The 22,912-nt window shown below is 40.5% G+C and overlaps 1 protein-coding gene across 3 annotated transcripts in view; it reads left to right on the top strand.

Moving 5' to 3' along the window:
- st8sia4 (ST8 alpha-N-acetyl-neuraminide alpha-2,8-sialyltransferase 4) overlaps nucleotides 1-22,655 on the top strand; it is a 71,357-nt gene extending 48,702 nt beyond the window's left edge. Inside the window, exons 5-7 of one of the 3 annotated variants that reach the window (XR_006314569.1) lie at nucleotides 17,270-19,232; nucleotides 21,104-21,200; nucleotides 22,326-22,655. Coding sequence is in view for 1 of the 3 variants with exons in the window: in XM_043709956.1 (XP_043565891.1) it covers nucleotides 17,270-17,546 (277 nt within the window). In the remaining 2 variants the exon portion in view is untranslated. Of the gene's footprint in view, nucleotides 1-17,269; nucleotides 19,597-21,103; nucleotides 22,305-22,325 lie in introns of those variants that run through there. The other 2 variants (XR_006314568.1, XM_043709956.1) reach the window with 2 other exon arrangements.
- The last annotated feature ends 257 nt before the right edge of the window (nucleotides 22,656-22,912 follow it).

The following is a 22,912-nucleotide window of genomic DNA, read 5'->3' as shown; positions in this document are numbered from 1 at the left end:
AAATCCCATCTGGCATGATTAAATGACGATGGGCTAAATGGCCTTGTTTCCACTCCTATGTCTTCTGGTCTTATGAATATGAGCATAAGAAGTGTAGTTAGTAAGTTTGCAGATTACACCAAAATTGGCGGTGTAGTGGACAGCGAAGAAGGTTATCTCAGATTGCAGATTACATCTTGATCAGATGAGCCAATAGGCTGAGAAATGGCAGATGGAGAGTAATTTAGATAAATGCGAGGTGCTGCATTTTGGGAAAGCAAATCTTAGCGGGACTTATAACTTAATGGTATGGTCCAAGGGAGTGTCGCTGAACAAAGAGACCTTGGAGTGCAGGTTCATTGCTCCTTGAAGTGGAGTCACATGTAGATAGGATAATGAAGAAGGTGTTTGGTATGCTTTCCTTTATTGGTCAGAGTATTGAGTACAGGAGTTGGGGGGGTCATGTTGCGTCATCGTGAGGGGCATGGATAGGATAAATAGACAGTCTCTTCCATGGGGTGGGGGAATCCAGAGCTAGAGGGTATAGGTTTAGGATGAGAGGGGAAAGATATAAAAGCGACCCAAGGGGCAACTTTTTCACTCAGAGGGTGGTACATGTATGGAATGAGCTGCCAGAGGAAGTGGTGGGGGCTACTCCAATTGCAACACTTAAAAGGCATCTGGATGGCTATATGAACAGGAAACAGTTTGGAGGGATATGGCCGGCTGCTGGCAGGTGGGACTAGATTGGGTTGGGATATCTGGTTGGCATGGACGGGTCTGTTTCCATGCTGTACATCTCTATGACTCTATATCAGATATTTAGTATTTGTGTTTCTGGGACTCCTTTTCCTGATGCCATATTTTATACTGGTTTTACAATAATACTGCCCTTAGTTCTGAGAAGCAAACTTGTTTTATTGTTAATGTGGCCAGTGACCAAAACTAGCACGAATAAAGATATTGGAGGAGAAAGTGAGGTCTGCAGATGCTGGAGATCAAAGTTGAAACTTTATTGCTGGAACAGCACAGCAGGTCAGGCAGCATCCAGGGAACAGGAGATTCGACGTTTCGGGCACAGGCCGAAGAAGGGCCTGTGCCCGAAACGTCGAATCTCCTGTTCCCTGGATGCTGCCTGACCTGCTGTGCTGTTCCAGCAATAAAGTTTCAACGAATAAAGATATTGTCTGGGACAAAAAAGCATCAATAAATTTAATCAAAACAAATGAGATTACAATTTCAAGTGAAAAGTTTGGTGCATATCTTTAACATTGAAAAGGTGAATACATATATTAATGTAAAACATGTTGCCGCAGATCCCGGTGTTAAATACCAGCTACCACTTGCTTTCCTCAACTGCACTTCTTTTCGTTGCAATATAAGCTATTCAAGTGGAAGAGTTGGCAATATGATTGCCCTGTTTTCCATATTTTTGATATTTATACCTTTAGGCAAAGTCAGAAAATAATTGCAGTGGCAGAATAACTGTGCATGGGCAGTGTTTGAAATGTCTTTGAAATCACATTTGAAGTATTGCATTCTTCTTGATGAGCTTCTCCAGTGTCTGGGAAACATATGCACACTGAAATCCGACAATTGCATTGTTGTATTGTCCTTACTAACACTGGATTCGAATGAAAAAGCAATCACAGTGTTCACTCTGTATGATAGTAGAAAAAGAATAAGTAGAAAGGAAATGACACCAAGTTGGAGGCATGCATGCCAATAGAATCTCATCAGAATTACTGATGAATAACACTCTTTGATGTTTATTCATTCATCGATCAGGAAAATAGTAAAACAAACTCAAAGGCTTTTGCTTCCTCAACTCTTTCTGGCCCACCAAGCTTATGCCAGTCCATAGAACAATCGATTCAGCCCCATCCTCTTTTGTCATACACTTCTGGGACATGGGCATCACTAGTTGGGCCAGCATTTATTGCCCATCCTTAGTTGCACTTGACATGGTGCTGGTGATTTGTGTTTTTGAAATGCTGAAGTCCATGCACCGTAGGTAGGTAGACCTACTATGCCATTAGAGAGGGGATTCCTAGAGAGGGAATTCCAGGATTTTATCTCAGTGACAGTAAAGGAACAGCAATACATTTTCAGGTCAGGATGATGAGTGGCTTGGAGGGGGACTTGAAGGTGGTAGTGTCCCCATGTATCTGCTGCCCTTGTTCTTCTAGATGGATGTGGTCATGGGTTTGGAAGGTGCTGTCTGAGGATCTTCGGTGACTTTCTGTAGTGCATCTTGTAGATGCTACACACTGCTGCTACTGAGCATCAGTGGGGGAGGAATATGGTGCCAATCAAGCAAACTGCTATGCTCAGGATGATGTCAAGCCTCTTGAGTGTTGTTGGAGCCACTCAGTCCTTACAGTCATGCAAGTATTTTCTTTAAGTGCCCAACAAATTTCAATTGATCATTGAAGTCATTGATATGTCTCCACTCCAATGAACACATGGGCTGCAAATTTCAGCTCATGACCACTCACTGTATAAAATACTTCTTCCTTATAATCATCCACACCTTTTGGCCAAAATATTTAATGTGTCCCCTAGTTCTTGCATCATCAGCTAATGAGAATAATTTTTCCTCGTCTATCCTTTCCAAACTTGTTTTAATCTTGTACACCTCTATTGGAATTCCTCTCATTTCCTTTTCCTCCAAGGGCCACAAGTCCAGCTTTGCAACCTAAACTTACTGCATCCACAAGAATTTCCTGATGTTAGTCTTAAAATGGTCCTTTACTAGTTTAAACCCTTTCCTGATTCTTTTACTGCTTTATTTAATTTTACTCCAAGGATTCCAAATTATTGTTTTAATGGAGAGATGGTAGTGAAGTGGCAATGTCACTGAATTAGTAATTGAGATGGGAGAAAGTGCGACTGCAGATGCTGGAGATCAGAGTCAAAACGTGTGGCGCTGGAAAAGCACAGCAGGTCAGGCAGCATCCGAGGAGCAGGAGAGTCGATGTTTTGAGCATAAGCCCATTCCTAATGAAGAGCTAATGCTCGAAATGTTGACTCTCCTGCTCTTTGAATGCTGTCTGACCGGCTGTGCTTTTCCAGCACCACAATTTTTGACACTAGTAATCTAGGTGTCCAGGCTAATGCTGTGGAGACTCAGGTACAAATCCCACTAGGGCATCTTGTAGAGTTTAAATTCAGTTAATAAACCTGGAAAATAAAGCTAATCTTAGTGATAGTGACCATGATAATGAACACCAACAATGAAAACTGACTTTGTTTCTTAATTCCTTTAGGGAAGGAATCTGCCATTCCTATTTGGTCTGGCCTATGTGTGGTTCCAGACCCACAGAATGTGGCTGAACTGTAACTGCCCTCATAAATGCCCGAGTAAGCCACTCAGTGCAAGGGCAATTAAGGATGGGTAACAAATGCTGGCCTTGCCAGCGATTCCCACATCCCATTCACAGGATAAATTGAAATAAAATACTTCTTAAAACTATTGCATTCCTTTTTTAAATTGTCTCTCAGTGATCCAGGTTTTCTTTATCCTTGCTTCAAACTCAGCCACCTGACATGCTAGAGCTGAATAGTTCGAGGCAAATAGAACTGGTTGCCACATTAAAGTTGAGATTAAACCGAGAGACTGATTACTACTGGTTGTTGCTGAACTTGAAGAGTTTGGAGTTTATATTGTTTATTAAAGTTGGTGAGGTCGTCATGGGATTGTGCAATATGTGGTGAAGGCATTGATCTGACTTCAAGAGTTCTGTTCAAATTACTTGCTGTAAGTCACGAGTGCTATAATTCCTATCTTATCCTGCAGAATGACATAGAGAGTGAAGGGAGGAGAAACCGCTTAGAGAGGATGGAGTACTTGATGGCTTGGGGAGGGCAATGTTAGTAGGACACCACATCCACCTAGGGCCTCGAGGATGTGATTTCACACCTTAACATAATCAGTGTTTTTGCTTGGAATAGATGGTGCTCACTGAAATAGGCCACCTGTTATTAGCAGAATTGGGGTCTCAAAGCATGGTTGGCAGCATTGCCATTGGCTGTAATATCACCTTGCCCTTGAATCTTGTCATGTGGTTCCTTCCTCCCTAGCTTATGCAATATCACTAAAATACCACTGTTAGTTTTTTGGTGTTGTGTAAACTAGAACTTTGACATTTAGTATACACAGAGAGCATTTCCAAAGAAAAGTTGGCAGTGCATGGACATAGCTTTGACATGACCTTGGTCTTCCCCATGATACTGACTGCCATTGATGATACATCAACTGTTTTGCGAGTATTTAAATCCAACTTTGGAGATGTCCTACAACTGCACATGGTTCCATTGCATCTATATCCAGTTGATCTGACCATATGCAGGTTGAGGAGCAGGATCAGTGTCTTGGCTGTATTCAGGACACATCTGTTCTGCTATTATCTACTTTGCCTTTTGCATTTGAGGCACCATGAAAAACCAGACGGTGGGCCACCAGGACTGTCTGCTGAACACAAACCTCATGATTTTAGAATGCAACCAACCCACATGTGGGCAATACATGTTTAACTCGAGACCATGCTGTATGAAATGGCATCGAGCAGACCAGTGGGTATGTAAGGAATAGTTCTGATGCTTGGATGACTCGAGAGGAATCCTTCAGGCCCAGGGTCCACACTGTATCAGGAATGGCTCACAGCCATTAGGGCAGAGACCTTGAAGCCAGTGGTAAACTGCGAAGAAGTAGAAATAAGGAGAAAGACTGCTTTCCAGCTGAGCTGCCTGTGCTCGACTCATCTGACTGCAGCGCTGATGAATGCAACATTAATTCCCATTCAACAATAAGTCACACCTTTCCTTACCTTTATTACTGCAAACCCTTGGCCACAAAATACACCATTAAGAAAAAAAATCCAAACTTGATTTAACATTCAAGCCATCCAGCATTGCATACAGAAGTCACCTAGTCACCCTTATGCATACCCTTTATGTCTATGCCTTTGTTCTAGCGATCCTACACAATGCTGTCCCAGTGAATGCAGTATGGCTTGTTGAAAAGCCAGTAACCTTTAGTGGGGGAGACTGTCAATGGCTTTACAGGATGACCTTGAGCAGCTCTATGCTTTGAAGGCCTGATTCTAGACCTTACTGTTTGAGTATGGACAGTAGCACTCTGGGCTGATTGGCTGGCAGTCAACAGAAAGAGTTTTGATAGAATCAAAGTTGAAAGTGTGCTATTTGGTGCTGCAGCCATAATGATCTATTAGTTTATCTATTAGTCCGGGGTAAATGGAGTTTTCATATATTCTTTCCTCTCATTGAGCTTCCAGAATTTGTTATTTCTCTTTTAGGATAAAAACTATAATATGAAAACATGAGTATAAATCCAGCATAAGTACAGAAATTTGTACAAGACCAAAACAACAAGAACTGCAATAATTACAGAATTCATTTCTAAAGTTAAATCACAACATAAAAAAGCAAACAGAGAAATCTTTTGCTTTAATGGTACTGGAGACATGTTAAAACTTTCAACTCGTATCTGACTTCATGCTGGATCAATACAGATCTGCTGTTTATTCACTCAGAATGAAACACAATCAAACCTCTCTTCCATTTGTCAGCAATAGTTTCCATTTCCACAGAATGTAGAGATCAAGTGCGGTCATTTTGGAATTCTTAAGAGGTACTAAAATAGTCTTTATCAACTATAGATAACTTTTTAAAGTGCTTTAGACTAATGCTAGCAATAGTGGCAGGATGTCAGTGTAGAATAATAATTCCATCTTTCTGTAATTGCGAATCAATAAAAGCTCAGGGTTGTTAGAGGGTTGATGCAGACAGATACAAAATGATTACGTGCAGTAACTCAGGTTCATTTAGTGTTAAGTGGTGATTTGATCAACAGCATCCTGGGCAGACTAAACATTGATTGTACTATGTCATTGTCTGTAATGTAAGGTGAGTGGCAGATTTAGGAAAAAGATATATTTCCTTTCATGTTCTATTAAGGCCATTAAAATCCAAAGTCAGCAAAATGCCCATTGAATCATTGCACTGTTAATTGTTGTACCAGTGAGACTCCAGCAGCCTTACTGACAGGTTGCTAGGCAGACAATAAAGACCAGTTTTGATCGATCTAACACAGGCTTTTACCTTTTGCTCCAAGAATCAATTTTAAATTGTCTTCAGAACTGTTTTATTTTGTTACTGTGTTCACTTGAGTACAAAAGTGAGCATTACTAATACCACTCTCCTCGGAGAGAGTGGATAGTGTTATCTTAGTCATGGGGAGGAGGTTCAGGAAAAGACAGGTTGCTTCCTGCCTCATGGGCAGAATTTTGCACATGTTGGGGGATGAGGTAGTGCAGAGGAAGGCAGTCCTTTTTCCTGCAGACCACCACAGGAGATCATGTCACGATATTGAACCTGGACTCACATTATAGCCTGGGCCAATGCTGTGTCCTGCATCATGCAGAATTCCCAGTGGTTCAGGAGGAAGTTCAATTACATTCTTTATTCTGGGAGGGAAGATGCAACCATGTTCTCTCTGTTGCCTCAGATTCACAAGACCAGTGCTCATTCTAATCCTGCTGTGGTACACAACTCTCCCTAAAGCTAGTGGATATAAGGTTCACTATTACATGCATTGTTCCCACTCAATGACTCTGAAATCATCTCATCCCCCCAAACCATCTACCCTTCTTGCCTCTGCACTTCCTACTCACTCCCACTCCGCCAAGGACATGCAGGTCCTTGGCCTACTCCATCGCCAGACCATGGCAACACGACCTTCCACCTATCGCATTCCCCACGTCCCTCCTCCCTACCTTTTATCTTAGCCTGCTTGGCACACCCTCCTCATTTCTGAGGAAGGGCTTATGCCCGAAATGTCGATTCTCCTTCTCCTTCTCTTTTGATACTGCCTGATCTGCTGCGCTTTTCCAGCAACACATTTTTAAGCTCTGATCCCCAGCGTCTGCAGTCCTCACTTTCTCCCACTCACTAGGAATACCTCATTACCTCTCTTGCTTTTGCACCATCACTAACTGCTCTTCTATTCACTTCCATCAGACTCATTTCTGCCCTTTTTCCCATCACAGGAAAAATTGGCCTATCCACGGCACCTCAACTGATATAACTACAATTCCAGGACTGGTTGCATTTGACCTGCCGGTCCAACAGTGATCCAGTTACTGGAATGCAAGGACACAGATCCCTGGACTCTGATTGGACCAAGGACTTGACACCCAAGGTCAACTTTCTTGACTGGAATTGGACAAGCCTAATAACTGATAGTAGCAATACCTCTTGGTTGACTATGGTCCTCCTTCACCCTGCTCAGGACAGCTTCTCTTTGGCTAAATGCAAAAGGTCACATATGAAAATCAATGTGTTTGGCACAAAAGTTTGGAGTTTGTGGAATTTGCACATTCTCCCTGTGTCCCGTGGGTCCTTCGAGTGCTCTAGTTTCCTCCCATAGTTCAAAGATGTGCGGGTTAGGTGAATTGGCTGTAGTGTTCAGGGATGTGTAGATTAGGTGCATTAGTCAGGGGAAATGTAGAGTAATAATGTAGGGGAATGGGTCTGGATGGCTTATTCTTTGGAGAGTTGGTGGACTTATTGTGGCAAATGGCCTTTTTCCACACTGTAGGGATTTTATGACTCTATGAAAAACTGCTGACACTTGCTGTAGGTGTAACTTTGCCACAATATGGTGCCATAGAACAACATAACTAGCCCCTTCACTGTTCAGTGATGTCATCTTGACAAGTGAGCTGCCTCTCTCTCTCTCTGCACTACAAGGCAAGCCACAGTAGCTGGTAGCCTATAGCTGAGTATTAAGGACCCTGTGCACTAAGAAAGCAAGCTAAGAGCCATAAATACAGACTGGTCACATGAGACGCTTGTGTGTCCCTGCATGCATTATGATCTGACAGAAGCAGAGAAGTTATCAGTGTCCCTGAGTTCCAAAGTAGATTGTTAAAGGGCTGAAATGATGCATGACTTCGTGTGAGAGCAGTCATGATGATGTACTGAGATTGGTGGTTTGTAGATTAGATTTGTGTGGATGAAGGGTCAATGGTAAAGGTGATCATGGAGCATGGAGAGATGTTATGAAGAAGCAGTGTAATGGTGGTCATAAGAATCACTTGGTAAACTATAGCTGCCAAATATTGCTCTGACTTGCATGTTGGGAATTTGTGTGTCTAATTTCTGGGGGAAGGAAAAGAGAATAGGAAAGGGTGTAAAAATAAGGCACATTGAGGTTTTAATGAGAGATGAATGCATGTAAATAAGGTAGTCACTGCTCAAAGATGGGATTTTGAAGACATGAGGATATTAGTAAAGAAATCTCCATGTTGAGATTCTCAATTTTTCATCCCTCCATGTTTTCATATCATTCTAATTATTGCTCATGTCAAATCAAGGAGGGAAATATTCTACTCTTCCTCTTCCAATTGGAGTCACCCTCCAATTGCTGCTCTTAGATTCTCCTCCCTCCAGTGGGGCCTGCATCCTTGGCACCTCTATAAAACGTTATCAGTTATCAGTTATCACCTCAATGAGGGTGCCTTTGTTTTGAAACATATTGACATTCTCCCTAGCTGCCTCAGTACTGTCTACGACAACCTATAGAGCTCCTGGTCCTCTGTTAGGGCTGACTCTCCATCTTTAATTAAACAGTGAACTCAGAAGCACCATAAAATGTTGCTGTTCTTTCTTGCTGACATCAAGACTCCTGAAGCTTGCAGGAAAAATATCCTATTCACTGAGTATTCAGATATAACTGAAGGAATTCAACTGCTTCCACAAAGCTGAAATGGAAACTCCATTAGTGGAGATTTTGATGAAGATTTAGCTTTCTTTTGGCTTGTGTATTTGTGTACTCAATATCCACCTGTCCATTGGAAATAGAAGTAAAATATTTATAGGACTCATTTGGCAATTTGCTTTCTTCCCCCTAAAGATAATGAGCTGTGTTTCACTATAGATATAACAAATAAGGCTAACAACGCTACTCATTATTAAAGCGTACCAGACAGCAACATTTCATACTGAATTAACTGTTTTAATTTACTGTTCTTGGGTGAAACTCTGTGGTTAATTAGTAATTCTTCAATTTGATTGTTTAAGGAGACACACAGTGCTTGACCTGATTGTACAGATCTTATACATTCTGTAGTTGTACCAAGATACCTCTTTAATTACAATAATTTTCAGCTCACACTGGAAGAGTATGGACAAATACAGGTGCACAAAATGGCAGATATGATGGATTGCATTTTTTTCCTGGTTTGGTACCCAATGATAGTTGCATTTCGGGGTTCTGCCCACCCATTACAATGGTACATGATGCCGCTCATGATTTTTGACATGCAGGCCAATTAGTGGTCAGTAATCTCATTAACCATCTAATTAAGGACAGTAAGAAGTCTTACGAAGCCCATAGGAAGCCCTCCAGCATGAAGAGATTGGTGGACTGACCTTCAGAGGTCCCAGATCCCTTTTTGATATGTGAAAGGTGAAAACGAGAGCTGAAAGAAAAAAAAGAAAGCATATTATATAAATGGTGAAATATTTCAGAGCACTGAGATGCAGAGTTACCTGGGTGTCCTATGGCATGAATCATAAAAGGCTAGTATGCAGGTACAGCAATTAATTAGGAAATGTATTGGACATTATAATTTATTGTGAGGAGAACTGAATGCAAAAGTACGGCAGTTAAGTGAATGGGAAAAGAAAAGTATGGAAATATAACCTAAATAGTAACATTCTCAATGGACAGGGGGAATAAAACAACTTCACACAGAATGAATATGGATCTTTAAAAGGAAGATTGCCAATGTAGATAGATATGAAAATCAAATTCAGCTACTTTAAAGAAAGGCTTTGAGAAGAAAAAAGAGACAGTGATGAATCTGAACAACAGATTTGGAATCACGTTGATTTTAAACTTGGTGGAAAACCAGCAGTGACACCCCAATACAGAGGATACTGAGGCCAAGAAATAGATTCAAAGTAGATTCACTTGAATGATAAAGTGTTTCTAATGAGAGATTTGAACAACTAGTGTTGTACTCACAGAACGAAAGAAAGTTAAGAAACCAATTTGTTCCTGCTTAAAGAAGGCCCTTTCTATCTTATTTTTGGTAACGTTCATATTGATATCCAGGCTGTCCAGTGAGGCATTCCAGCAGAAACTGGTGACCACTAGAAACTGCTTTTCCTTTATTATTTCACCAGCATGCTGCTCCTTTCAAATGGATCTGGTGCAAGTCCAGTGGAACCACAGGTCATTTATTTTCTGATGACATTTCTTGGAGTTGCAAAAAACATTGGGCTTTGCTTCCTTTTGGAAGCAGAGTGTCCTGTCCTTGTTACTAAGGTAAAGTCGCTATGGTTTGCAGATGATACAAAGATAGGTAGAGGGACAGGTCGCTTTTCAGAGGTGGGGAGGCTGTAGGAGGATTTGTCGAAACATGTGGCACTGGAAAGGCACAGCAGGTCAGGCAGCATCTGAGGAGCAGGAGAGTCGACATTTCGAGCATAAGTTCTTCATCAGGAGTGTGGAGTGCTTATGCCTGAAACGTCGACTCTCCTGCTCCGGATCCTGCCTGACCTGCTGTGCTTTCCCAGTGCCACACCTTTTGATTCTGACTCTCCAGTATTTGCATTCCTCACTTTCTCTCTGCAGAAGGATTTGGACAGGATTGGAGAGTGGGGATAGAAGTGTTATGAAGATGTGGGTGTATTGTACCTTTAAGAGAGTAAAAGCTAGCAGTGACAGTACCAAGTGTTCTCAGTAACACACAATGTAATGTGCTCCAGCTACTGGGGTAGAAATGACAAAACAGATTCGAATTCGGCCAATCAGTTTAAATTGTACCTCGAAAAATACCAAATTTCAACCATGCTTGAATTGAGTATATTGACAATCTTAAAAGCCAATGACACAATCCATTGTTTTGGGGCATAAGACTGGGGAAAATTGAAGAGTTTGGAGGAGATCTGCCACCCGACCAACAAATGTAGTCTGCTAGTCAGAACGCTGAGAGGTACCTGTCTAGAGAAGCAGTTTGCACAGAGAAAAACCTCAACACAAACCTGGAGAGCCAATCTACTGATGAAGATAAAGGGAAGAATCGACTGCTGGCTGGTTTAAAAATTTGGATTTTTCTGTAATCTTAATTGGGAGTTTTATCTGAAGAGTATTATAGAAGGGAAGGTAAAAGATAGGTTAGAGGGAGGAATTGTAAATAATTGTCAGTTAATTATTCTCTGCTATAATTTAAGAAATAAAGTTGTTATTTTTATCTTTAACTAGTTCTTGGTCTATCAAATTTTCACAAATTACTGCACGGGATAAATCTTTTCTGTGTGGCTGGTTATAAATTAAGTCGGAGAGTTTACCCTGTGTCGTAACAGTTTGGGAGCTTGGGTCTGAGATTTGATCTGTCTTAGGCAGATTTAAGTAGGTTTGGGGGTACAAGAAGTGCAAGCAGATTTAAAAACTTGCAGGTTAGTGTCCTAGATCTTTAAATAAAATGTAAGTGAGACAATGTGTTAATTTTGGTGACTTGTGGTTGAGTAAATTTAATGTGAGAGAAGTTGCTCTTAAAGTTGCTAAAGAGATTCTGGGATTTGAAGGTGATTCTCAAGCTTGCCAAGAAAGTTGAGAAGGAAAGAAAACGGCCATACTTTTAGAATTAGTGAAGAAGTTAGATTTGGGTTTAACCAAGGACAAAAGTAAAGCTGAAATTGTAAGGGAGTTATTCAAACACTTAGGTTTGTTAGAGAAACAGACAAGTGCAGTAGAGGTAGAAAATTGAGGACAATGGAGTCAGAAGAGAGAAGGTTCTTGCTGAGCATAGAGAGAGAGAAGAAAGGGAGAGACAAAAAGAGAGAGATTTGAACATGAGACGTTGCTATTTGGTCAGCAAAGTCAAGTTAACAGGATGGAGTGATATATATAAATATGTCTAAACTCTGCCATATTTTAATGAGAAAGATGTTGAAGCCTTCTTTATTTCATTTGAAAAATTGGCTAGGCAGATGGAGTGGTCCGGAGATTTATGGGTAATGCTCGTTCAGACTAAATTGGTAGGCAGAGCTAGTGAGGTACCTGCCGCACTGTCAGATGAGGGGTCAAGAGATTATGAAGAGGTTAAACAGGCTATATTAAGTGCTTATGAATTGGTACCAGAAGCATATAGACAGCAGTTCAGAAACACAAAGGAGGAACCAGGTCAGACTTATTTTGAGTTTGAAAGAATTAAACAGTCATTTTGATCGATGTTTGCATGTTTTGAAAACACATAAGATCTTTGAGGCTTTAGGAGAGATTATTCTGCTGGAGGAGTTTAAAAACTCACTTCCAGAGATGGTAAGAATTCACGTGGTGATACAGAAAGTTCAGGAACTGAGAACGGCAGCAGAATTAGCAGATGAATACATGTTGGTGCATAAGACAAGCTTCTGGCCAGAATTTCATCCTGTGAGGGATAGAAGTTGGGAGAAGGGGTGATCCTACACTACGAAACCAAGAGTAGAGAGCACTAGTAAGAATTTACCACAAGATAAAAAAGAAGCCCAAGAGGGTGGAAAGGAGGTTAAAGGCTCCCGGTGTTTCCACTGTGGTAAAGTGGGACATGTAAAGTCACAGTGCTGGTCGTTAAAGAAAGGCACTGTGGAGAAGATGTGATAAACGAAACTAAGTCAGTGGCATTAGTGAAGGGAGTAAATGAGACCCCAAGAAGAGTCAAGGAGCTGCAGGAGTGTGCACAGCCTCGGCAGGGGATGGGTATGGAATTAATACCTGATCTCCACAAAGAATTCATCTCTGTGGGTAAGGTTTACTCAGAAAGAACAGAGGGAGAAGGACAAGAAGTTATAATCTTGAGAGATATAGGATCTATCCTGAGGAAGGGCTCATGCCCGAAACGTTGATTCTCCTGTTCCTTGGATGCTGCCTGACCTGCTGCACTTTTCCAGCAACACACTTTCAGCTCTGATCTCCAGCATCTGCAGTCCTCACTTTCTCCTAGATATAGGATCTAACCAATCGCTGATAGTAACGGATGAGCGAATATGCACTCTTTCTGATCAGTTACCCGAGTGTGTGGTAATTTGTGGGATAAATGGACAGAAATTTAGCATTCCTCTATATAAGATGAGGTTGCAGTACCAACTCAAGTCTGGGGAAGTTACAGTGGCAGTGATTGACAAAGTGTCAGTTCTAGGAATTCAGTTTGTTCTTGGGAATGATTTGGCAGGATCCAAGTTGGGAGTGACACACCTTGTTGTGGAGAAGTCCAAAGAAGACCAAGAAACTGAGGAATTAAAGCAGAAATATCCTGGTATTTTCCCAGACTGTGTAGTAGCCAGATCCCACTATCATAAGTCACAGCACAAAGCGAAAAGTAAAGAGAAAGATGAAGGAGTTGAAGATCAGTTAGCGGATACACTGTTTGATGTAATGGTGTAGGAAAAACCCGAACAGGTAGAGGGTCAGACAGAAGTATTTAGTCATGAAAGACTAAGACACTTGCAACAGCAAGACAAGATAATAAAAGATATATATGTGGATGCGTACTCTGAAAAGGAGGCAGAGAATATTTCAGAGGTTTATTATCTGAAAGATAGAATCCTAAGGCAGAGATGTAGATCAAGGCAGATGAGTGCAGAGGAGGAGTGGGCTGAAGTGTACCAGATTATGTTGCTGGTAGCATACAGACAGGAAGTGTTATGGGTAGCACATGAACTACCTGTAGGAGGTGACCTAAGGGTACGAAAGACTCAGGCTAAGGTACAAAAACATTTTTATTGGCCTGGAATGCACAAGCATGTGGTTAACTTTTGCCGGACGTGTCAGGCATGCCTAATGGTAGGTAAGCCACAGGCAGTAATAAAACCAGCATCTTTGTTGCCAATTCCCATATTAGAAGAACCTTTCACGTGGGTTATAATTGACTGTGTAGGTCCCCTCCCAAGAACTAAAATTGGGAACCTGTAATTGTTAACCATAATGGATGTATCTACCAGATTTCCGGGGGCAATTCCATTACAGAGTATCAAGGCAAAAAAGGTGGTAGAGGAGTTAGTAGCTTACTTCACACAGTATGGGCTACCCAGAGAGATTCAGTCCGACCAAGGGTCAAGTTTTACTGCTTGGCTGTTTAAGGAGGTTATGAATAGCTTAGGCATACAGTACTTTCAATCCAGTGCGTATCATCCTGAATCTCCAGGAGATTTAGAAAGGTGGCATCAGACCTTGAAGACCATGTTGAGAGCATATTCTCAGAATTACCTGCATGATTGGAATAAAGGTATCCCATTTGTATTGTTTGCCATTAGAGATGCCCAAATGAATCTACTCAGTTCACTCCCTTTGAGTTAATATTCGATCATGAATTGAGAGGCCCTTTTAAATTAATTAAAGTAAAATTGACAGGACCGAAGTCGGAGATCTCACATTTATATTATCTATTGGAGGTGAGGGAGAGACAAAATTGAGTAGGTGAGTTATCTCCCAGCACTAACAACAACTTATCAGCACTTAACAAAAGACTGCTTATTTTTAAGATTGATTTAGTTATTTGTAAACATTTCAAATATATTTCAAATTGATTGCAGGTCTCCATCATTGAATCATATTGGTTGTTTTGCATTATCATAGGGGCCTTTAATTAACAGCATGCGGTAGACGTCAGAGGATACTGTCCAGATTGGAGTGTGATGGCAGGTTTGAATAGTTACTGGCCGCATTTCCATGACTGAAGTACATGAGAGCATCTCTCTGCCTTTTTGTTCAACTGCTGGGACTTAGTCATAGAGTCATACAGCACTGAAATCCGATTCGTTCATGCCTACCAAATTTCCCAAACTAAACTAGTCCCACTTGCCTGCTTTTGGCCCATTTCCTCTAAACCTTTCCTATTTATATGTGTTTTCAAATGTCTTTTAAATGTTATAACTGTATCTGCCACTTATCTATCACTTCCTTTGGCTGTTCATTCCACACAAGAAACACCCTCTGCATGAAAAAGTTGCTCCTCAGATCCCTGTTAAATCTTTCCCCCTCACCCTAAAATTATGCCCTCAAGATTTGAGCTCCCCTAACCTCGGGAAAAGACCTTTGCTATTCACCGTATCTATGCCCCTCATGATTTTAAAAGCCTCTATAAGATCATCCCTCAACCTTTTACGCTCCAGTGAAAAAAATCCCAGCTTATCCATCCCCTCCTTATAACTCAAACCCTCCAGTCCCAGTAACATGATTGTAAATCTTTTCTGCTGAAGTTTTCTGGATCTGGTAATATAGGTTAATCAACACATTTTCAAACCATGTTCAACCTTTTAAATATTTTGTAAGACTGAGCTGTGTATAGGTCAGATGTAGCCTTAGAACATTACAGACTTTGTACCAGTTACGGAATTTTGTAAAGTCGAGTCTTTATTCTTTTGTTTCTCAGTGGTGTGCATTTTAATTGCATCGTTCCTCATTCCTTTCTGAAAGTAATTCCTCTTCAATTACATTAATGCAGTTTTCCAATTAATCCTTTGTGATTTCCTCTCCAACATTAACATTTAATTTTCTGAAATCTGGCAGTATAATCGTAATTGTCCTTAATTCTCTTCAGTAACTCTCATCCTTTATAATGATCATGTATCTAAATGCTGAGATTTAATGGTTTAATTACTATCTTTCTAATTAGTAAATAATGGATTTGTTTGGTTCAAATTAAATTGTTCTCATAACGTGATATTAATCCATGTAAATATATTGTAAATAAAGCATTCTATAGGGATTACGGTTCTGTGACACAATTAGTACATTCATTTCTTGCGAAGAGTTTTTACTAAGTCTGAAAAAAACATTTTCAGTGAATGTTAATATCCTGGGACCTTCTGTAAAATAAGATGGTAAAGATGCTTGAAACCAGATTACTTGCATTGAGGCCTGTCCATCTAAGGATAAGAAAATTAGATCATCACTAAGGCCATTACAACAGTTAAATAAAATAGAAAACATCGAGCACTCTCTGAATAATGTGAACATCAACTGTGCAAGTAACAGATCTCTGCAGGTATTTCAGTACTGCACTTAATTAAAAGTTAATGAACTGCATTATAGGTAAAGCCATCCACATCTCAAAAGTGAGTAGTCTTTGATCAGTTAAACTTGGTTCACCTTCGTACTGGGTCCAGTTTGACCAGATTTTAAAGCGGTTCATCCCTAGAGATTTTCCACAGTTTCCTCGGGAGAACACTGTGACAGCTACCACACGTAGTTTGTGTACAACCCCAGGAGCAGGGTTTGGGAAGTGTTAGTGGATTCAGGAGACTGCGTATTGAAGTAGCTCATTGATGGCACTCTTTCCAATACCAGCTAACAGTCCAGCCAGTGAAGCACTTGAAATGTAAGATTAACATATCTTGCATGGACCTAGAGGAGCAGGAGCAGTCCTCTGGATCTGTAAGTCATGCTGCTCCTGGCCGGTGTTGAGTTCACTTGCCCACCTCAATCCCCTTCTAGAACCTCTCTACCTGCACCTGGAACTGGTAACCCTGCCAGTTGAAATACCTGTGATCGAGAACAAGATAACTATTGTGGAGCATCCATTTAATTGGTTGCCACATTCATTGAGACAGGACCTGGATATAGTGGGCATGGAGAAGATGTTTCTACTCATAGGAGAGACTAGTATCCAAGGCAACAGCCTTAGAGTGAAGGGATGACCCCTTAGAACTGAGATAGGGGAAATTTCTTTAGCCAGAGGGTGGTTAATCTGTGGAACTCATTGCCACAGAGGGCTGTGGAGGCTAAGCCATTGAGTGTCACAGAGATCAATATGTTCTTGATTGATAAGGGGATTGAATTTATGTGGAGAAAGCAGGAGGATGGATTTGAAACGGTGAAGCAGACCTGATGGGCTGAATGGCCTAATTCTGCTCCTATATTGGAAAGTCTTTTGGTCTTATGGCCTCCAAGAATGGCCTGGAGCAGCAACCTGCCAGGCAATGCCCTGATCAGCCAATGCCCTGATCAGCCAATGCCCTGATCAGCCAATACCCTGATCAGCCTTCCAAAATCTATCCAAGGATGTAAATGTATACCTGTGCATAAGCAGTAAATGTCTGGTGACATTTGATTATGTCCGTAGAGCTTAGCGGTTAGCAAATTTGGGTAGGCAGAGATGAGTATATTATTTTTATATGGTGCTGAGCCTATGTTAGGAATGTTCCTGGCCATTTTTGAAATTGTAAGACAAAGGAATTTACTCTTACCTTATCAATATTTCTCTGTTTTTCATTACAGATACTGGCTGACAAACAAGATTTACATCAAGCGACCAAGCACTGGCTTATTGATGTACACACTTGCAACTCGATTCTGTGATGAAATTCACCTGTATGGATACTGGCCCTTCCCAAAAGATTCAAAAGGAACACCAGTTAAATACCACTACTATGACAACCTAAAGTATAGATATTTTTCTAATGCTGGGCCACATCGGATGCCACTGGAATTCAAAACATTAAAATCTTTACATGACAAAGGAGCTCTGAAGCTAACAACTGGGAAATGTGTGTAACCTAGAAGCCACAGCTAAACCCAGAGTTAGTGCAATATTTGCACACTATAGATTTTATGTGAAAAGATAACGCCTCAGTAATAATTACAACAATGCTGTAAAGTGCCCATTCACCCAGCTGCGTTTACAGCCTCAGATTGTTGTGAAGAAATAATAAATATAATCGCACTGTGAGGAGTAAAGATCAAGCAGTGATGTGTTAACAATGATTGAATATTGATTGACAGAATGGTTCAGGCCTGTGATCACTGTCATCAGAAGTAGGGCTCTGCATTTGTTGTAGCCTCAGAAGACCTGAGAAATAATCAGGCTTAGTGTTAACGAGAGGTCAGTATTTGTCTTGAGCAGCTGTCTCAGCAAGCAATCAATGCCAAAGTGCTTTCAAGGTGTTATACATCTGAGTCACAGTCTCAATCCACAACATTCTTATCTACTTATGTGAATCAGCCAAGGGTAATATCCGTTATAAGAGTTATGAGAGGACTGAAGGCCTGTTAGCACTCCAGTTCGGTATCGTTGGTAGTTTTATAGCTCAATGAATGTAAAGCAGTTGTCTTATGTAATGTGCTGAATGTGAACTGTAAAAAGTTAAAGGTGCCCTTTCTGCTGGTACCAAAGATCCTGTAAGAAGTTACTTGTAAAGACTAACATTTTGGGAATTACTAGGGTAAAGTGTCTTGTGCAATTACTACATGGTTTTAGGAGGAGGAAACAGGAGATAAAGAAGTGGTCAGAATAAAAAGCACAAGTCTTATTTAGACAGAAGCACAGATTACCAGATCCTTAAAGCATGAGGAATTGTTTGATTTCAATCAAATTATTACATTTCAAAAGTTCACTCATGAACCAATTCCTCTGCCAAGCCTTCTGATTCATGCTGTGAGTAGTGGAAAAACCCTACTGATGATGCATTTTCTTATTAACCACAGAACTGCCATCAGCACCATTTCTCCTTTCTGTAAATATGATGTAATGTATTTGGATCAAATTGTATATTCTGTGGTAGCATTGTAAAGATTCTGCTTGTTTTTTTAAGTTATTTGTTTATGCAATTCTTTAAAACTCATCTCGGAGGATTGCAGGTCTCCAGTGCCTGATCCCAGTTGCTGGTGTTGAGGTGTGTCTCTTGCTACACTAAATAGACATGTGGTTGTAGTGAAGATCTGACAACAACACTGGGAACTGGCAAAAGTAATTCAGGACTTTCTCAGACTTGGAACCTTGCTATGTTTAAAATTATTTCTACAGATTGTTTGCTGCAAATATTGGAATAGAACCACAGTCTTCGAGTGACTTGGAAATTACTTGAGCTACACTGCTGTTACAATTTTAAAAATTTACATACACTGGAAACTCCTTAAGGCAGTTATGCACAGGTTTTCTGGGTCTACTCATTTGCATTTCCATCGATATAAGTATTGGTGTGAGAATAGCGTAAAACTGTTACAAGCAAGTGAATGGCCTGCAAACCTACGCACAGCCTTTTAAAACAATTTTTAACAGACTGGTTGACAAAAAGAAAAGTAAGGAGCAGTGCTCACTAACTCTCAAATAATTTCTGTCTTAGCAATTTTTTAATTTGTAACTGATGAGTATCCAGAAAGCAGAAGGATATGGAACCAAACCAGAGACAAGGAATTTACACTTTTAGTCAGACGTTTCAGCCATTCTTCATGGTTATTGAAGGTAAGATGAAGAGATCCTTGTGTCTGCATGCTTCTGATGAGGAGCATCTACAACATTGGTTCATATTTTTCCAAACCTAGACTAGAAAGGAGTGCCATATAAATACCATGACCTGAGCTAATCAAGTGATATAGTCTATTTCAAACATCTCTCTTCTTGCCCATCATAGAGACCATTTGGGGAAGTGATGACCTAGTGGTATTATCACTGGATAGTTGCTCCAGATAAAGTTCTGGGGACCCAGGTTCAAATCCTGCCATAGCAGATGGCAGAATCTGAATTTAATTCATATTTGGAATTAAAAGTCTAATGATGACCATGAATCCATCATCGATTGTCAGAAAAACCTGTCTGGTTCACCAATGTCCTTTAGAGAAGGAAACTTCCCTCCTTACCCAGTCTGGCTTACATGTGACTCCACACCCACAGCAATGTAGTTGGCTCTTAACTGCGTTTTTGGCAGTTAGGGATGGCAATAAATGCTGCCTGGCCAGGGACAACTTCATCCTGTGAATGAATAAAATAAAACTCCTCACCTTCTGAAAACAGACTTGTTCATTGAACCTTCATGGTGCTACCCTGTTAAGAGACTTCATCAGTGGCTGTGGCAATCCAGTTTGTCTCTCAGCAATTTCATGTAAAAATTTCAAACCCCTTCCTCAACTTTAAAAGCCTCATCTCCTCAAATTTCTCACTTCCCTTCCTCTGCCACATGGTGCACAGTCTTCAATTGCTAGCATCTTTGAAGGACTCTCTGTCAATAGCAGAGCATTGGGAACAGGGGTTTCTCCAATCATAAATATTGCAGGCTGTCCAAGAAGGAATCATGGAGTTCTTTCCATGGAGAGTGTTCAGCATGGTGGATCTTAGTCACACCGGCTTACTGACTGAACGACTACTCTGCAGTCATGGCATCACCTTCTCCACGTTCTTCATTCTGAGCAGGTGGCGCTCAAGTATTCATAGCTTCTGCCCACTTTCCCTGTATATCCATCTCAGAAGCATATACAAGGAGGAGGTGATGGGGAATAAAAAGCGAAACATGTCAACTGGGAGTCAGAGTTGCAAGGTAATGCCATTCTTTAGAATAGCAGCAGGTAGCAGCTCCCCAGTTGATTCCTCATAAAATTACAGCAATGGACAATAGGAGGCAGTGCCAAGGCTCAAGCTGGCATGAAGGCCATCAGTGACATGAGTCCCCTATATGGCATTTATATGCAACCACTTCCAATGACCCTGACTCTTAGTACCTAGATTAAGCAGGATAATAGATAAGAGTCACGTGTAAGCTTCCAGGAGAGCCACTGTTTTAAGGAAAATGGATAAATTGGCATAAAGTGAACTGTGTACTTATATAGCATTCCATTGCTGTGGCTGAAGTCAAACAGGAAAGTTTGTACTTAGGAAGTTCTAATGTCACAGAAACAGTTATCCAGGAATGTAAAGGATTGACAGCCACATTGTGGGGGGTTGAGGGTGGATTTATAGAGATGCTGCATTATTTGAAACAGAGTGAAGGGAGTACGGTTGCAATGCTAAGGGTAGACTTTATTCCCCCAAAAGGAAATAGTATGATATAACATGTAGTATCATGTTCTGTAAATGTTGACAGAATATCATTTTTGTTGATACTGTAGGCTGTTCATTATAATTTATACAGAGTATACCTATTAAGAATGCCTTCACTTGCTCCTGAAAAGTCCTGACTGAGGTAATGTTTGGGAGCAGTCTGATACTCTGGTGGTATCAGAGATTTCCAAGTAAGAATCAGTTAGAGGCAAATTCAATTGTCTGTAGGCAAAGCAAGCTGCTATACAAAATGTTCTACCTGCAGAAATTTATATTCAGCTATCTTTATATTTTGTTGTTAGGAACTCCTCATTTCCATCTTAATCAGCTGGACCAGAGGATTATTCGGAGAAATCAGAAATGAGTCAAAAGGAAAAATAGCTGTAAACTGTTATAAAAGTGAGTAAATTAGTGGTTTTGTAGAAAACTGATTATTGCAGTTATTCACACATCAGGATTTACCTTACTGGGAAATATAAAGAAAAATATTTTACTTAATCCAGCTAAAAGGAAAAGCAAGGCTTGTCCACAGATGTCTGCTGCCTTCCTCAAGAAAACTGAATTGCTTTGAAATCATCTTGAGCTGTAAACAAACAAAATGTATGTGTCATGACACCCAACTGTGAAAAATCCTTTATTCTTGCAGGTTAATGTCCTGTTTTATATATATGTTTTATTTATGAGTCCTGGAAGCTTTATTACATTTTGTTACAATTCTGTGTGAAAGCAAATAAAGGTTTTAATAAGGTTTACTTTCAAACACTTCAAATATTCAGCTCTTTTTCATTCTAATTTCCTGTCTTCCTTTTCGCATCGTTGGAATTGATTTTCACTAGTTATGGATGGAAAATGAATGCTTATGGATTGTTCTGATGGTTTAGCCTTTCTTCATGGGCAACTAATGTACAACCCCCATACATGAGAAAAGTGATTGTTACATCTATTCACTTGTCATTAGAAAACTGTTTCATGTTCAGAATGCTAGTTGTTTGTCTAGTGTGTCTTCCAAATGGTTTTTAATTTGTGTTTGATACATGGCATTGACAGGATCCTCCACCACAAGGCTATCAGACACAAACCTAGGTATGCCCTCATCTAAAGTCCATACACATGTTGAAAGGAAAGGCAAAATCGCTTTAGTCCCACTCTCATGAGAGAGAGAGAGAGAGACAGCTGCTGGTGGTTTAATGTGAGGGTTATCATGCCTCAGGCAAGGGATGAGGTTTAGAAGGTGGGATCTTCATAGCTGTTCCAGGAATTGAACCTGTGCTGTTAGTGCCTCTCTGCGTTACAGACTGACTGCCTTTGTTGACACATTCATACGTGCTATGTGGCAATTTAAATCACATTCATAATAGTTATATTTCATTCCATTTTACTATCTATTTAATTTTTAATGTATATTCTTCCCCAATACTGATTATACAAGTTGATTTTTAAAAAAATCTGTTTGAGCTATAATATTAAACTTGCTGCATGAAAATTCAATGCTAGTCTTGATTAAGAAACTGTTCCTTATTTTAGGGAATGCAATCATGACCCAGATTTTCCGATGGCCAGACAGCCATTATTCCAGTGCAGATGGAACTTGCACATGGGGACCCTATGGAAGCCGCATCATAACAGACTCTGGAGGAAATTGAAAATACCACTGCAGAATTTGTCTATGCCCAGAACCATGAAAGTATCCATTTAAATCAGAGAATTTGGAGGGTTCTGACTAAACTAAATTAGGAAACGTTAAACTGCCAATACACCCAATAGCTTGACCTCCAAAGCTGTGTGTGGCAATCAATTCCACAGATTCCCCAACCTCTGGCTGAAGAGATTCCTCCTCATCTCAGTTCAAAAAGGTCATCCTTTTACTCTGAGGCTGTGCCCTCAGGTCCTAGTCTCTCCCACTACTGGAAACATCTTTTCCACATCCACTCTAACGAGGTCTCTTAGTATTCTGTAAGTTTTGAGAGACTCCCCCTCTCATCTTCCTAAACTCTATCAAGTACAGACCCAGAGTCCTCAATTACCCCTCATATGACAAGCCCTCCCACCCCACAATCATTCTTGTAAACTTCCTCTGGACCCCTCCATAGTCAATACATCCTTCCTTTAAT

Source organism: Chiloscyllium plagiosum, chromosome 2 (assembly GCF_004010195.1).
Source record: "Chiloscyllium plagiosum isolate BGI_BamShark_2017 chromosome 2, ASM401019v2, whole genome shotgun sequence".
Lineage (NCBI taxonomy): Eukaryota > Metazoa > Chordata > Chondrichthyes > Orectolobiformes > Hemiscylliidae > Chiloscyllium > Chiloscyllium plagiosum.
This window is presented reverse-complemented; position numbering and strand designations above follow the sequence as displayed.